The following is a 17,716-nucleotide window of genomic DNA, read 5'->3' as shown; positions in this document are numbered from 1 at the left end:
TATAGCATTTCCTGATGTGTGGCACACATCTGTTTAGACAGTGAGTGTGTCTGCTCAAAGATAATTGTGTGTCAAGCTGTTAACTCATATTGCCCCAATGTCCTCACAAATAAATAAATAAATAAACACACTCAGTGGCATAATGCAGAGGTAGGCTGATGCAAAAATCAAAGTCTTCAATTTCAAATATCACGTGAAAAATAAAGCTAGCCAGGTCAGACAGTCACGCGCACGCACACACACACACACACACACACACACACACACACACACACGCACACACACACGCACACACACACACGCAACCTCAACAAGTTGCAGCAGGCCCCGTGTCAGGGCCTCATTAAACTCCCAGATATCAGCCTAATGCCACTGAAGGTGCTAATGGGTTTTAGTTGGGCAATATGAGGTGTTAAAGTGGTCACACTCGCCCTGGGCATATTATTTATGAAAAACGACCACTAGACAGTCTACAGCCTAGCGCCTGTATAATATAATAATAATAATAATAATAATAATAATAATAATAATAATAATAATAATAATAATAATAATAATATATATATATATATTATTCGAGTGGTTATATATTTAAAATTTAAAAAGAGCAAATAGCCCGTCTCACTGACCTGCTACGACTTAATAAACGCGAGAAAAAAAGTTGCAGGCTCTCGTGCCCTTTGGCGGGCCGAATCGCGGGTGAATTTTAAACTCTGGCTCCGTCCGTAAATTCGCTCTGTAAATCTGATCAGCACTCATGGAATGCCCAGTTGTCCAATCAAATGACTCGGTCCCTTTGTGGAGTTGAACCCAGTGTGCGCTCTGGCGCTCTCAGAGCGAATTTACGAACGCACACCGTCTGTGATCGGGAAAACAGGTGAGCAACGTTTGTCTTTTCTCTGCGACACCCACCCTCACACTCACCGGCTACAAAGTAATCTAATGTAATCTATGGCTAGTACCGACATATCGTGGAGCATAATCAACAATGATTCTAACCTTTACTGTATTTATTCCCGCATTATTGTTTTCGTTTTTTAGAGCAATTGAAGCAAACATGTCAGAACAGTTCGTTGAAGTTGACAAGCTCGGGGCTGAGCTGTTGGAACGTGTCGACATGGCGGTTTGTCGAGGTGATGAGGACGTCAGCAGGTAGGCTATGGCCCATGGTTACATTTAGTAGCTAGCTATAAGGTAGGCTATGTAGCTAGCTAACACCTTTCTTTTGATCGTGTAAGCTACAGTTTGGCTAAACAATATAATATTAACAATAGGCTGACAGTGTGTGTGTGTGCTGGCTGTTACTGTGTCTTGTTACATTAGCTGTTTGTTTGTTTGTTTGTTTAAAGTGAGTAGACTGTTGGCTTCTTAGGCTTAAGTTTAAGCAAATAAGCACTAACTATGTCCAGATTATAAATAATAATAATAAAAAAGCATATTGATTATGTTTTATTCCAAATGTATTTTTTAAGATGAACAGTAAAAGTATTTTGAGGTAAATATGGAGTTGATGTGTTTTTCCAAACAGAAAATACTTTTTTCATATTCGCTGTTCAACACTTCCACTTGTTACCTTTTATGGCAGAATATTTAAGCCTATGTGCAAATTACTTTGTGTGTGGCCCATTTTCCTCTGAATTGTTTCTATTGTTACTCCTCCGAAACGGCCCTTATTTCCAGCCAGGAGGTTCTGGTGCGTATTGAAAAGGTGATTCTTGTGATAGTGACCAGTCTGTCCAAAGGCGAAGCACCAGTTCTAGTCTTACCAAACAGATCAAGCTGGGCTAATGTAAGGTAAGCAGCCCACTATGTTACTCTGATTTTAAGCCATCACCCAAGGGACTCAGGCGGCGTTCGTAAATTCGCTCTGGAAATCTGATCAGCACTCATGGAATGCCTCTTGTCCAACCAAATTACTTTACTACTCTCTTCATGACGTTGAACCCAGTGGGGTGCGCTCCGGCGCTCTCAGAGCGAATTTACGAACGCAGCCTCAGTGTGGGTAGTAACCCTTGCTTACTAGAGGCCTACTCACTCCTTTTGACCTTTGCGTAAATATATACAACAGACAATCTTATGTATGTTGTGTAAATACAACCAAGTATGTTTTTAATAAACAGTCAGGTTGTTTAAACTCAACATTTATACATGGCATTTATGAAAAGCCAGGTCACACAACTTGTCCAAAAATGGTTTAAAATGCATGGGAGGTCATGCCTTTGTACTCTATCTGAGTCTGTGAGAGGGGGGTTAGAAGTGCAAAGGAATTTGGAGGGTAAAAATTGTTGATAGAATCACTTAATATTTTGAGCCATAATTCTCTAGGCTGAAATAACTTCCTGACTCTGAATAGGTGTCATTTTGATAAAGGGTAAAAAAGCACTAGCTACACACACACACACACACACACACACACACACACACACACACACACACACACACACACACACACACACACACACACACAGATCTGGCGGTTTGCGGAGGTCTTTAATGTGCACAGGCTGTGGAGACCTCATGCTTATAGAACAAAGCGGACTGTCTGGTTGAGTTTACATCAAACCTTTACAGCTTAAAGCTCATTCTGGCTCGGGCCCTTTCACATGTGAGAATCCCACAGATTGGGGAGGCTTTGGGGATTTTCTAGAGGGGATCACAAAGGTGGTGCATTTTACAAAGCAGATCAAAGATACCAGACCAAATGTTCAGGATCTGTGTGTGTAAATCTTTCATTACAGTTTTTTCTTTCTTAATTCTCCCACTTCTAGTTTTGACAGTGCAGTTGGCCTTCAAATGAGTTCAGGAAGTTCTGTCACCACAATTCGTAGTGACTGTTCCTCGTCTGTCGCTAAATTCGGTAAGAGGAAAGACATGCACCACTGTTAATACGCTCCCCCTCCTCCTTGCTCCCTCCTTCCCTCTTTCCTGTGCTAAGAGAGCAAACCCACATTCTTTTCATTCACTTTTTAAATTACTCTAAGGAATTTAATCAGTCTTGCTACTTCATATGGCTTTCATTTTGTTCCTCTAGACTTACATGAATGAATCGCTAAAACTACAATAAAGTCACAAGCCTTATGTTACTAGATTGACAAACACAGAAATATCATGTTCGAAATAGCTTTTGGGATCACTTTGATTTGCCACGTGTATTTCGTAATTAAAAGTACACATGACTTCCTTAAGCACTGCTGCTTGTTTGGAAAAGCGCTGATAATCCACCAGTTGTTAGTAGTCTCCCAAAACATTATTTCAAAAAGTGTTTTTATTTTTGCAGCACACATTCTGAAAGTTCTCTCCACCATCTATAAACTTGTGCAGAGCAACAGCTATGCGACAAAAAGGTAATTCCCAGTCATATACACAGAATGTTTAGTAATCAGTAGCCTTCCTCACACACATACCCTGACTCAATAATAAACCTGCAACAGTATACCATGTTGAACCCAGGACTGATCTGTGCAATACATCCTGAAGTAACTGTCACATTAATAGAACAAGAGCCCCTTGATTGAGCTGAGATTATCTAGTGTGGAATCATAACTCTGACATTCACGTCAATCTTGAATTGATGTCAATGGGAAATTTGCATGGTGATTCAAGTTCCACACAAGGATATCCTGTTAGTATAATGTTTTAGGATAATAACTCAATGTCTAATGACAGCTAAATTGTTCTGGTATTTCCACAGGGACATATATTACAATGACACACAGCTGTTTGGTTCACAAAGGATGGTTGATTCTGTAGTGGATGACATTTCCTGCATGCTCAAGGTTCCTCGCAGGAGACTACATGTGGTGCGTGCGTATGTGCCTCTGTGTGTGTGTGTGTGTGTGTGTGTGTGTGTGTTTGTGTGCTTGCGTGTGTGTGTGTGTGTGTGTGTGTGTGTGTGTGTGTGTGTGTGCATGCGTCTGAGTGTGGGAATGCAACTTTTCATAGACTTATACAAAGGCGGTAAAATGTGACTGTTATTGAATACAACCATTTGGGAAATATATTTTGATATGCCTTGTTATGATAAGTTCAGTTCCAGATGAAAGGAGTTCATATTTATAGATTTTTTTTCTTCCAGACATTTGAGGAAGCACCTGCTTAAGAGTTTGTTTTCATGATCAAACAGTATTGAAATACAACTTGATTCATAAAGGCGATGCCAATAGTTTTAACTGCCAATATAAGCGTATTAACTGTCTCCAGCTGGCCACATCCAAGGGATTCATCTCAGGTGATCTATGTTACCTGGAGGAGGATGGCACAAAAGTGGACTGTCACTCAAGCTCCACTGTAAGTATCATTACTATCTGGCCTGCCAACAGTCTGTATAACCCAGCAACATGTTCCCAACATATCTGCATTATCACATTATTATGCCTAGTTAAAGCACATTCTCATAGACATCTGTTGTACCAACACTAGCCCACTGAACTTCTCTCTACTCTCTGACATAATAGAGATTCCCAATCTTATAGACATTAAATCATGTGTTTACTCTCCCTGGCCACAACAATCAGGTTCTACCCACATACCCAAGCACTTGGTTTTGCAGCGTAATTGTTGAGAGAGCAAAACAACCTCAAACAAATGTCTTTCCATTTGTGTGTTACACAAATCACCTGTAACCACCTAATAAGCCGTCATACTACAGTATAATACCGTGCTTTAGAGTCCAAATGTTATGTCTTTGTCCGTAGGCTGTCTCAGTGTCATCGAATGTCAGAGGAATAAAGAGTATCCTTTCTAATCATAACACAGTTGTCATCACCATTTGAAAGAATAACTGTGACTTCCTTTCTCTCAGAACTATTTCTCTTAACTCTCTGTACTAACTGTTATCTTTGAGTGAGGAAATGGCCATCGTGTCATGTTTGTGTTCATCTTGACCCTTCCCGCTCCAGACATTGTCTCATCTGCGAAGTTTGTGTTGATAGTGGAGAAGGACGCGACCTTCCAGAGACTGCTCGATGATGACTTTTGCACGAAGCTGTCTCCTTGTATTTTGATCACAGTTAGTTGTCTTTTCTTGCCAAGCAACACAAAGGTCCACAGATGCATCCTTTAAATCAGTATGTTGTCCTTGATTTCACTGTGAACAGGAATACTGTGTGTGTGTGTGTGTGTGTGTGTGTGTGTGTGTGTGTCCGCGCGCATGTGTGCGTGTGTGGTGTGTGTGTATGTGTGCTTGTGTTTGTGCGTGTGTGTGTGTGTGTGTGTGTGTGTGTGTGTGTGTGTGTGTGTGTGTGTGTGTGTGTGTGTGCATGCGTGTATGTATTAGGGTAAAGGCGTCCCAGATGTGAACAGCAGGCTGATGGTGAGAAAGCTTTGGGACACCCTGCACATCCCCATCTTTGCTCTGGCAGATGCAGACCCTTACGGTACAGCTCACACACACACACGCACACACCCACGCACGCACATTAACATCCAGTCACCTCCAGGTCTGTCATCCAGTCACATAAACACGGCACAATCACACACACTTACAAAGCACTAGCCCGCACATCTATACACACACACATTAGCAGGACACGCAATCCCTGTGTGTGCGACACACACACACACACACACACACACACACACACACACACACACACACACAGGGGTTGCGTGTCGTGCTAATCCGAAAGGCCCCTGACTGATGTGTCATGGTGGTTTGGCAGGGGATGGTTTGCGTGGGCGTGATCTAGCCCAGTGGAATCGTCCTGTCCCTTTCCATACCTCTCTCCCTCCCCTCTCATCGCATGGCGAGACGCATGTGTAATGCTTTACTTTGTTCTCTGCTTCGTTACACGTCTCAAAGGATAATTGCTCTGGTATGGTGGTGATTGCAGTGTGTCTCTGTCTCTCTCTCTTATTTTCCCAGGCATTGAGATCATGTGCATCTACAAGTACGGATCAGTGGTGAGTCCTTACCGGCTATTTATGTATGTACATTATCCAGCGTGGGCCTGTGCAAGAAATATGTAATTATTCTCTTCTCTAAATGGAGGGAAATGAGCAATCAACCATGTCTGAACTACTGAAGTGCCGTAGTATAAAGTGGAAAAGTTAAGGATTGTGTAGGAGCTGATTTGTGTGTGGTTTGTGTGTCCATGTTTTTATTCTAGGGTGTAGAGCCAGGTGGGCGAGTGTGTGTGTGTGTGTGTGTGTGTTTGAGCGTATGTGTGTAGAGCACATAATGTTTGTGTAATCATGTGTTGATGTATGTTTTGTACAGTGTGTGTGAAGTGTGCAGTGTGTGTGTGTGTGTGTGTGTGTGTGTGTGTGTGTGTGCGTGTGTGTGTGTGTATGTGTGTGCGTGCGCATGTATTAGTATGTGTCTTAGTACTTATATGTACAGTACAGTACGTGTATAGCTGTATATTACCATATTTATGTGTGTGTATTTTTCCCTCAGGCCATGTCGTTTGATGCCCACAGTCTGACCGTCCCCAGTGTTATGTGGCTAGGCCTCCTCCCCTCTGACCTTCAGAGGTTTGGACACACCACTCGCGACTTCCTACGTCCTCCTTCCCGCCTCTAATTGGGATTATATTCTGGGGATTTTTAGGATTGTTTGTTTTGGTTTCTGTTGCTGTTGCCCTCACTTTTCTTTCTCCTAAGGAGCTGTTTTTGAGGGTATATTGAGTTTTAAGTATACGTCCGCTCAAGCAATCAGTCTGAAAAAGGGTTTCTGACATAAAGTAAAGTTTAATTCTAGTCCTGCAAGTTTGCTCCTCCTAAGACTCCCACTGTTCATGGACACAATCAAAGCATTAGTTGCTTTTTTACATCAGGGTATTTCCTGCATTTAGGAGGTAGTAATATAGTCAAGTCGGTAAGTCTGTTTTTTATTTCAACAATGTAATTATTACTGCTAAATGCTACTAATATATCACTACTACTCTGACTGCAATTTCCCCTTGTGCCGTGCTCTGCTTCAGATTGAGAGTACCTGAGGACGCTCTGATTCCTCTCACACGGAGAGACGAGAGCAAACTGAGCAGCCTGCTCAAGAGACCCTACCTCGCCTGTCATCCAGCCTGGCAGAGGGAGGTGAGCGAGGGAGGGAGGGAGGGAGGGAGGGAGGGAGGGAGGGAGGGAGAGAGGGAGAGAGGGAGGGAGGGAGGGAGGGAGGGAGAGAGGGAGGGAGGGAGGGAGGGAGGGAGAGAGGGAGGGAGGGAGGGAGGGAGGGAGGGAGGGAGAGTTAAAGAAAGAAAGGGGGGTGAGAGAGAGGGGTGGTTAGAGAGGAAAAACTCAACTCAGGAGAAAGATGGAGATGAAGAGAATGTACGTCTCACTTTAGTTCTTACTACACACCGTCGTAGTTTACAGTTTGAGGTGTGTAAACATGTCCTTCTTACCTCTCTCCAGCACCCTCCAATCTTGAGACTGCAGCTCTGTAAAACTCTTATTTCTCTCTTTAACGAGAAGGGGGCAAGAGTTCTCTGAGTGTGTATTTACTCCAATTTGGACACTCTGCAGGTGTGACACACGCAGAGGAATGTGTGGGAGGGTTCTCAGCCGCTCGGTATTCAGGATAGTTAAAAGATAGCGACTCGGTTGTGAAATAGCTGTGAGAGATAAGATCACAGCTGGTGGTCCCCTCACCTGTTGTTCACTGGCCACACAGTTACAGTCGTGTTCTGTGTAGAATAGATCATGCGGTACATAGCCCATCCCTGTGTGTCATAGCCCACAGCCTCTATTTTTGTATACTATCACTATATACGACATATTTATCATATATGTATCATATGTATCATAGCCTGTACAATTGCACATTGTATATAATCTCAATCTATATATACCACTGCACATATACAGTACATCCAGTCACCATTGTATGACATGGTATGACATTGCACATCACGCTACCATTTGCACTTTACTGTATAGATTGCTGTAAATACTGCTACTTATCACTGCAATATAATTGCTATTTGTTGCACTTCTGGTTAGACGCACGATCATTTGGTTGCGTGATCATTTGGTTGCGTTGTCTTGTACTATGTAATGACAATAAAGTGAATCTAATCTAAATTCTTCCATCGCGCATCCCCTGAGCATGCATGTGTGTCCCTGTTGCAGTTGGAAGTGATGCAACAGACCAAGGTCAAAGCTGAGATCCAGTCTCTGACATCCATAGCCCCGGATTTTCTTACCCGTGTCTACCTGCCCAACAAGCTGCGGTATGGGGGCTGGATCTGATCACATACTGCCCTCCGGTGGTGTGATATGGGAATTGATTAAGTCTGTTTCCAATAGGCTACTGGCACAATCAATATAGTGTAAATGCTAAATGATCCTAACTGATCATTTTTGTTGACTGCTGTTTTTTTGTTGATGTATTTGTGGGGTTTTTTTGTGTGTGTGTATTCAGAATAGGAATGACAAAGCAAAGCAACATGTCAAAAAGAATGTAGGTCCTATGTTGATTTGATTGGCTCTCTTGACTAAACAATGAGAGACCATCAGTCAGTCAGTCCGTCAATTAACCATTTCATTAATTTATGGGTCATTCTCTTTCGGTTCATCTTATTATACTTGGCAATGTTAATTATTTTATTTGTTTTGCTTCTGTACATGATTAATAAAGTATTTATATATATTTTAAAACGCATTTGCTTGATTGGCAAGTTATCAAAATGTAGAAGTCGCCTACAACTGGTTCAATAGCTGTATGTGGTAGGTAGACCTACAGCTCTATGTTAGATACATGTTTACAGCCAATAAACAGGATTCCCACGGGTCCTTGAAATCCTTGAAAGTTTGTGAATTTGAGAAAAGAAAATCAAGGCCTTAAAAGTTGTTTAAAAGACATGGGTCGTTGAAAGTGCTTGAATTCCCCCCTCTCTCTCTCTAAAAAAATATATGTATTCCTTTTTTGGGGGGGACATAATTATAGTAAATAAATCTCTATTGCTTAACTTTAAGACAGTAACTTTAACATATTTCACAATATGTTGTTTTGCTGTGCTGTGGTAGAGAAGGCAAGAGACCATCTAGTGTTCACACACATTCAAGCCTCTCTTTTTAATTGTTGTCTGTGAGCGGTTAGTTCCTATTATATACATTCTCATCCAGATCTGTCTCAAACTATACCGTGTTGGGTCCTTGGATTTGAGGGAATTGAGTGTTGAAAGTCCTTGAAAAGTGCTTGGAATTTGATGTTTCAGAAGGTGTGGGAGGAACCCTGAATAAAGCATGAAGCATCGAAAGCATCCCACAGTACAAACTTTCTAGCCATCTCTCATCACACCAGCATGGAGAGACTCTTCGTGAGTTTAAAGAATGATAAGGTTCTATCTCCGTTTAGGGCAGTTCAGAGATATTGAGCGTCAACGTTTTTACATTCCATTATGTTTTGTGAGATGGAACCTTTGTATTTTATTAATTACTAACTTAAAAAATGTCAACATTTAAAAAATAACACCACACAGGCACTATTAAACACCTAATGGATCAGATTATGTAAAAAAAAAAAAACAATTTTGACAAAAATGGAGATAGAACCTTATAATTCTAACGTCACGTCTTGCAGGCGTGGCCCCGAAACTTGTGAAACCGACCTGACGTCATCCTGACGTCATCCGTGATGAGCACCGTGTAGTAACCAGCGCGAGGCTACCCGCTACTTCCCAAACACGCCTTGTTATCTAAAGAACAGCAACTTCACACGTCTACACACCAAAGCGACAGGTAAGCGCACTGTTTTGGCAGTATCATTTATATTATGACTACGCTGAACTCTTACGGTAGCTGTTCTCTTTCTGTTGATATGCCAGTGTCGCTAGCTAGTAGCGTAGCGGCACCATCGCAGGGTTGGTTAGACGTCGAAGCTAGCTGATGCTAATGCTAACCTGACAATATGACCTTGGGTGGGTGGGGAAGATGAGCTAACTAGCTAACTTGGTTCCAAATTGGTGATTTAAAAACCAGTACATTTCTCTAAGTGTGACTGCTGTGGCATGGCTCGTGTCGATTTACTCAATGTGTTCAGTTGCTAGTAGTATTCAGTCCGATATCATAACATGCTGGTTACATACTTGTAGTTAGACTTGAGTCAGTAAAACACCAAAGCCTCTTTAGATAATCTATAGATCATCTCCTACGGCACTTCATAGACTGTCTAGGCTCATGTCGTAGAGGGTTTGTTTCTTGAATAAAAGTGTTATAGCCAGCCACGTTGCCAACAATGTCAATGTACGCTTGCTTAGGCCATCTAACTTCTAATCTAACCATATGTGTTGCTCTTGAGTCTTGATATAAAAACCTGTTGATCAATATTAAATATAGGCCAATGTTCTGCAGTTGCCCTGCAGTTACCTACTATACAGTCCACACACAGGCTCACAGATAGTGAAGGTGATCCTCAGCTCAGCACCTGACTGTCTGACTGATTGTGACCTTATCTGCCACCACATAGATAGGCCAATAGGCCTTGGAGTTCATGGAAATAGGCTATAGGGCAAGTTACCTCACAGCTGTTTGTCTAGAGAGGAAGACCACAGAGATACACTACTCAATTAGTAGGCGTTGTCCTGTGTCCTGACTACCTCTGGGAGGCATTTAGTAGTGTACTTTAACTCGAGCTGTGTTGTGCAATGATACTGTTCGTTACTGTAGTGTAGACGCACCCTTTTTGGGAAAGGAAATAGACAAGGTAGAAGAGTGCAATGATTCACTTGAACAACCAGATGGTCCCTCTTCTTTGTCTCAGGTAAGAAGTCTCCTTTTCCAGTCCCCCCCCCCCCCCCCCTCAGTATTAGGACAGGCCCTTGAGAGGCCCTCCTGTTGTTCGTCTTGTCAAAGGCAGCTGACTAGAGGGTGAATTTAAAGCAAACCCTCTGGCTGTAAGCATTAGCCTAATGATCACTTCTGCTCACTATGTGTGTAGGTTAGTATTTGTTCAGTCATGTTTCGGAAGGTCTTTTCCTTCTGTTGGATCCAGGTGGAATGGGAAGTTTTCAGGTAAAGAATAGTTTTGGGGGTAGGCCTATCTGATTCTGAGCCTGATGTTTTTTGGTACTTGGCAGGTTCGTTTTGGGAATTCAGAACTGTCTGTTTTATGGTGCTGTAAGATGTTTGTGGTTTCGTAGAATTCTGTGGTCTTGAACTGAGATATGGATAGAATACAGGTTAACTTAAAAAAAAAAAAAACATTTGTTTGTGGTTGTCTTTTATTGTTTATTTGTTTTTTGGTTATAAATTGTATTTTAGTCAAATAGTCTATTGTTCAATTTTTTTGTCAGCAGGTTTGATTTTTACTACAATTCAATTCAAGATTAAAGCCTTTTGGTTCTTTTCAGCCTAAATCACCTTGAGCATAGTTGGAGGTAGACAGAGCTAAGCGTACCCACATTGACCCCTGCTGATATAAATAGACCTGATCTCCACCGATCAGGTTTCACTTCCAGACCAAATGCAGGTCGGCAGTCCATTCACAGAGACAACAAGGGTAATCACATTAAAGTATATGGTAAACAAACAATTCCTCTCCTTCCTGTCCAGATTCAGAGGTTCTAAGATGGATACTGTTATTCGCCGCTGCCCTTTCCTGGCAGTCGTTCCCCGGGCGTTGTTGCAGATGGCTGGGAAGTCCTCCCTGGTGGCCTATGCCCAGAAGTGCCCTGTGATGATGGACCTGGCCTCCAGACCACTGGCCAGAGCCCTGTCCTCTTCTACTTCTGTGGCCAAAGACGCTCCGACAAACGAGGGTGAGTAATCACTTACTCACTAACTAACTCAGAAACGCCCCAATGACAGCTATATGGCAATGGAAAGGCAGTTATTTCCTTCAGGGCCTGTATGCATGAAGAGTGTATTTTGTATGAATAATAATGGCCCTTGTATGTCTTGATGATGATTTCTATATATATATATATTTCAATTTTTTTATAATAATAAAAAATATGAATCTTATGGACCTCTGGAGCACAACTTTTTCATTCAAGTATGTAAGGCTAAATCTGAATTTAACCTATTTGTGTAACTAAATAGATTAAATGTATTAATTCACCTTTCTTCATATGAAATGTAGAGCCTGATAGTCCACCCAAGTTGCCTCCTGGCCACTCACTGCCCCCTGCTGGCCAGACGGTGGTCTCTAAGTGCCCGTTCCTGGCTGCTGAGATGGTCCAGAAAAACACCAGTGTGGTGAGGGAGGCCCGCATAGAGCTGCAGGAGGATGTGAAGGAGATGCACACTATCCACACAGGTAAGCAGCTCTGCTCTCTTTGACCTCCTTCACTTGTGCCATTGTGTAATGAAAAGCCAGTGCGTATTACGAAAGCTTGGTAGGCCTAAACACCCAGACAAGGACCCCATGGATGTTTATAATAATGTTTTTTTTTTTTTCGTGTAACAGACGCAATAACTAAATGAACCCAGGTGAGGTGGAATTGGTATTGCAGCTGTAGTGGCCTAGTTGATCACAGGCTACATCTTAACTGTCCCTCCTAAAGACCTCTTCATCCCCACTACCCCCCTGTACAGTTTCTCTACTGTAAAAAATAATAATAAATCACTGTTTTCCCCCCTTTTTCTGAGCAGAGAAATCAGAGTCCCAAGTGGATCCGACTGTGGTGGACCTCATCAATGCGGACAAGTCTCATCCAGGCAAACTGGAGAACATGCTGAAAAACCGCCCGCAGAAGCTGTCTCACTTACTGCAGGACAACCTGCCCAAAGGTAAGTGCTGTCCAAATACAACCACACCCAATTGCATGCACGTAAGAAAGGAGAACAACCTCACTATCTCTTCAGGGTACATGACTCTCCTAAGCCCTCTTCATCCCCTCTGCCCCCCTGTACAGTTTCTCTACTGTAAAAAAAAATATGAAAGAAGTAAAACACATAATTCTTCTAGCATTATAACTGCCAATGGCCCCTGGTCATACAATGACTGATGGATATCACTCGCCCCCCCCTTACCTGTCCGACCTCCTCCACCTCAACATTCCCACCCGGTCCCTCAGGTCAGCCTCCGCCATCAACCTCACTGTCCCCCCTGCCCGTCTGTCCACCATGGGGGCAAGAGCTTTCAGCCGCTCTGCCCCTCGCCTCTGGAACTCCCTCCCCCCCGACATTAGGAACATTGACACCATAAACCCATTCAAAACACACATCAAAACACACCTCTTCAGGCAGGCTTATCTCTGAGCCACCCTCCCGACTATTGAATGCCCTGCTGCTGCTGCTTTTTATATTGTAATTTGTAATTGTTTGATTGTCATTTTTTAACTGTTTGACTGTATTTTTGTAACTGTGTTGTACGGCGACCTTGAGTGCCATGAAAGGCGCCTTATAAAATAAATGTATTATTATTATTATTATTATTATTATTATTATTATTATTATTATTATTATTATTATTATAGATCTGATGGATAGATTCACTTACTTAGACAAATGTATTTGTTGTAAGGCGCTTAGGATAAAGGCGACTACAAAATGCCAAAAATGTAAATGTAAATAATTCTCATGCACTCGGACAGCACATCTTTCATTCCAGTATCCTTGATCCACAACGCTGTGTTTCCCCTCCTCCCCATCTTGTTTGTCTTGCAGCGACAGCCAACTTCCATTACGACAAGTTCTTGGAGAAGAAGATTGATTCCAAGAAGAAGGACCACAGCTACCGGGTGTTTAAGACGGTGAACCGCCGCGCTCCGACCTTCCCCATGGCAGACGACTACTCAGAGTCTCTCCACTTGAAGAGGGACGTGTCCGTGTGGTGCAGCAACGACTACCTCGGTATGAGCCGACATCCCAGAGTCTCCCAGTCCATCATGTAAGTAGAGACACATAACAAGCAGTTTAACTTACTGGACTAATTTTTGTCTACAGATTATAGAGAGTTAGGATGATTTTGAAAGGCAATTATGGTTGATTAATGATCGTTCGAAAGGGCGATGGGATTAAGACGGATGAGAGTGAGTTGAGAGAGTGAAATAGAGCAGAGCATAATTAAATAAAACAATATTATTGACCGCAGATGTGAGTTAGTTCATTCTCGTCTCTCTGCGCTCATTTACCAGAAGAGGGAGCGGTTTCTTAAACAAACCTTTTCTCCGTGTCTACAGGGACACATTACGGAAGCATGGGGCTGGAGCAGGGGGCACACGCAACATCTCTGGGACCAGTAAGTTCCATGTGGACCTGGAGTACGAGCTGGCCGACCTGCACGGCAAGGACGCCGCGCTGCTCTTCACTTCCTGTTTTGTGGCCAACGACTCGACGTTGTTCACTCTGGCCAAAATGCTCCCAGGTACTACGTCCTGTCAGACACGAGTGTTGAAAGTGTTGTGATATCTTCTGCTTTCCCATGTTCGCTCGGAGAGCTTGCTTGAAGAAGTAAGGATTATATGAAACCTTATATTATAAACCAAAGGATTATATGAAAAGAGAGAGAAGGACTATATGGGATTAGAATAAATATACACGATATAGAATAAACATATATTTATTCCCCAGTAAACCCCCCCCCCCTCGTGGATGTCCCTGCTGTAGTATAAACATTTGTTTACTCCAGAATGTTGTTTTTTTTAGCAGTATTTTTAAGCAGTCCCACTCATATTTTTCCTTTTAATGACAGACACAGTAGAGATTATGACAGGAAGGATGGGTGAGAGAGAGAGAAGGGATGACATGCAGGATATGTCCGCGGCTGGAATCGACCCGGGATCCCTGCGGTACATGGTCAGCGCTTAATCCACTACGCCACCTAAGCGCTCCTACCCCAGAATGTCAACTCTCCCACCACTGCAGGCAGTTTCTCAAGTTTTACTTCTGAAAAGAAAAACTACAAATCATTTGTAACGTGTGTATTTGAATTTGTCTTCCCTGCTCCCAGGCTGTGAGATCTACTCTGATGCGGGCAACCATGCCTCGATGATACAGGGGATAAAGAACAGCGGTGTGAAGAAGTTCATCTTCCGTCACAACGATGCCGATCATCTACGAGAGCTCCTCCAGAACTCTGACCCCTCCACGCCGAAGATAGTTGCATTTGAGACCGTGCACTCGATGGATGGTGAGTTCACCACTTTGTATCTCAGAGGCATATTTCCTGTCATCTGAGTTTAAAATAATGGATCATATTCTCTAGTGTGCCTCTGTAGTACGGTAGATGCCTATACTCTTGGTGTATAACTGATTCTTTGGGAATGTTAAGCAGGTTGATCTGTTGCTCTACAGGCGCTGTGTGTCCGCTTGAGGAGTTGTGTGATATTGCCCATGAGTTTGGAGCCATCACGTTTGTTGACGAGGTGCACGCCGTGGGCCTGTATGGCGCCAGGGGAGGAGGCATCGGAGACCGGGACGGGGTCATGCACAAGATGGACATCATCTCTGGCACGCTGGGTAAGAACGGTTCACTGGGCTGGCTGACCATCTGTCTTCACTCACGTCTCAGAGAGAAACCGTAATGAGAGGCCACCATACTTATAACACCATAACTTCTCCATCTATCGCATCATCTCATGCTTCATTCGGTCTGTATCATACTGTACATATCATACTTACCTTAACAGTACATATCATATTAATATTCATCGTACATATTGACTTTTTATGTTCACATTTATTACACGTATATTGACTTTTTATATTAATTTACTCATACTCACTGTAATATCGTATACTGTCATACCATGCACTACATAATCATGTCTTTTTGCACCGGTTAGATGGTTAGATGCCTACGTTTCGTTGTCTTAGTAACAACATAATAATAATAACTATTAGTAGTAGTAGTAGTAGCACTTGTACTCTGTCAATGACAATAAAGTTGAATCTAATGTAATCTAATCAGTTTGTCCTCCTGTCCTCTGCAGGCAAGGCCTTTGGCTGCGTGGGTGGCTACATCGCCAGCACCAACGCCCTGGTGGACACAGTGCGCTCCTACGCGGCAGGCTTCATCTTCACCACCTCCCTGCCGCCCATGCTGCTGGCCGGGGCCAGGGAGTCCATCCAGATCCTGAAGAGCGAGGAGGGCCGGGTGCTCAGGAGGAAACACCAGAGGAACGTCAAGCTGCTGCGCCAGATGCTGATGGACTCGGGCCTGCCAGTGGTCCACTGCCCCAGCCACATCATCCCTGTGCGGGTAAGACTGGCAATTCTAGCATTATGACTGCCAATGGCTTCTGGCACAAGCAGGGATTACTTTTTGTTACGATGACTGATGCATAGATGATTCACTTACTTACTTAAATGTATTTGTTGTAAGTCGCTTTGGATAAAGGCGTCTGCTAAATGCCACAAATGTAAATTTATGAAGATTCAAACCATTTGGTAAGAGTAGAAATATAGTAGAATTAGAGTTATACTGGAATTACATTGAAATAGGAGATATGCCTCAATGGTTTTGTAGAATGGTAATGTTTAGACTGACTATTCAGCAACCGTCAGAAGTACTAGGCCCTGGGTTTACATTGTATCTTAAGCCATGTTTAAGATAGAATGTAATGGCAATGTAATGTATAAGGTCTCTTTGGTCTCATGTGGCTGACCTGACACCTCTCTGTTGGCAGGTGGCCGACGCTGTGAAGAACACGGAGGTGTGTGACACCATGATGTCGCGCTACAACATCTACGTCCAGGCCATCAACTACCCCACAGTGGCCAAGGGGGAGGAGCTCCTGCGTATAGCCCCTACCCCCTTCCACACCCCCCAGATGATGCACTTCTTTGTCGGTAAATACACAACCAATGAGGTGTCATAAGGTGTTTTAACATTCAAAAGGCCAAGCTGTGTAACTTGATAAGCTTATAACGTTATTGGCTGATTACACTGAAGATGTGACTTCTTGTCATTGGGTGAAGACTATTGATGCTGATGAGAAGCATTGAGAACTGTCATTTTGCCGGTCCCTACTGAAGGGTGGATGTACCAGGCGGTATTCCATCAACGTGGCTAAAGGAAAATCCAGGCTTATTTTGACTGGTTTCGCGAGACTTATCAAAGAAATCTGGATTTATTTTGATAAATCTCGCGAGACTTATCAGACAATAAGCCTGTATTTTCCATCAGCGTCGTTGATGGAATACCCCCCTGTTCTTACCGTGTGCGTTGTTATTACCTCTCTGTCCACAGAGAGACTGGTGAAGACTTGGAAGGAGGCGGGACTGGAGCTGAGGCCTCACTCGACAGGGGAGTGCAACTTCTGCCAGCAGCCTCTTCACTTTGAGCTGATGAGCGAGAGGGAGATGTCCTTCTTCACTGGTCTTAGTCACCGGCTATCAGCTCGAGCCTGACATTAACACTAAATCCCAATCTAACCTCTCCCCTAATGAAATCTATATTTATCTATGTATTGTCTTATCTGTGTATAACTTAAAATCTATCACCATAAATGAAATATTATTATATATCACAAATAAATATTCGGGGAAAGTTACATCTTTGGTCTTGTGTCTTTCGTGCTACTCCTGTGTTATCACAACCTGTATGTCTGGAATAGTGCAATGTACATCATATTATATTACATCAATGTACACTTGATGTAATATAAAGGGTAGTAATAAGCCCTTGTACAAGGTATGTCAAAGCTCACCCTTTAAGGGACATTTTAAGCGTTTATTTGACCATTTCTTTTTACCATTGTTTAAAAAAACTCAAACAAATCACATGCATGAATAAAATCGTCAAGGATGACACATTTCTGTTTATCACAATACTATACTTATACGGTGTATTCATCTTTTGTTGAATTTCTTATAGTTTGTTATGTCA

The 17,716-nt window shown here is 42.8% G+C and overlaps 2 protein-coding genes across 2 annotated transcripts; both read left to right on the top strand.

Annotated features, from left to right (window-relative positions):
• Positions 1–1,057: 1,057 nt before the first annotated feature.
• spo11 (SPO11 initiator of meiotic double stranded breaks) lies at positions 1,058–8,190 on the top strand (the record flags this gene model as incomplete). The annotated part of the gene is made up of 13 exons (XM_080534258.1): positions 1,058–1,133; positions 1,596–1,794; positions 2,769–2,857; positions 3,278–3,344; positions 3,692–3,800; positions 4,201–4,287; positions 4,695–4,731; positions 4,899–5,008; positions 5,276–5,375; positions 5,864–5,901; positions 6,398–6,474; positions 6,924–7,035; positions 8,071–8,190. The coding sequence occupies 13 exons, from the start codon at positions 1,058–1,060 to the stop codon at positions 8,188–8,190; spliced, it is 1,221 nt and encodes a 406-aa protein (XP_080390384.1).
• A 3,304-nt stretch (positions 8,191–11,494) lies between these two features.
• Positions 11,495–17,238, top strand: LOC308159799 (5-aminolevulinate synthase, non-specific, mitochondrial-like; the record flags this gene model as incomplete). Its single annotated transcript, XM_080533615.1, has 10 exons — positions 11,495–11,699; positions 12,023–12,199; positions 12,535–12,672; positions 13,552–13,774; positions 14,067–14,251; positions 14,837–15,016; positions 15,181–15,345; positions 15,819–16,087; positions 16,515–16,677; positions 17,078–17,238. The coding sequence occupies exons 1-10, from the start codon at positions 11,510–11,512 to the stop codon at positions 17,236–17,238; spliced, it is 1,851 nt and encodes a 616-aa protein (XP_080389741.1). The 5' UTR covers positions 11,495–11,509.
• Between the last annotated feature and the right edge of the window lie 478 nt (positions 17,239–17,716).

The sequence above is a fragment of the Nansenia antarctica genome (genome assembly GCF_963989245.1).
Source record: "Nansenia antarctica genome assembly, chromosome: 6".
NCBI classification, from domain to species: domain Eukaryota; kingdom Metazoa; phylum Chordata; class Actinopteri; order Argentiniformes; family Microstomatidae; genus Nansenia; species Nansenia antarctica.
Note: the sequence above shows the minus strand (reverse complement) of the source record. Positions and strands in the feature narration are given on the sequence as shown.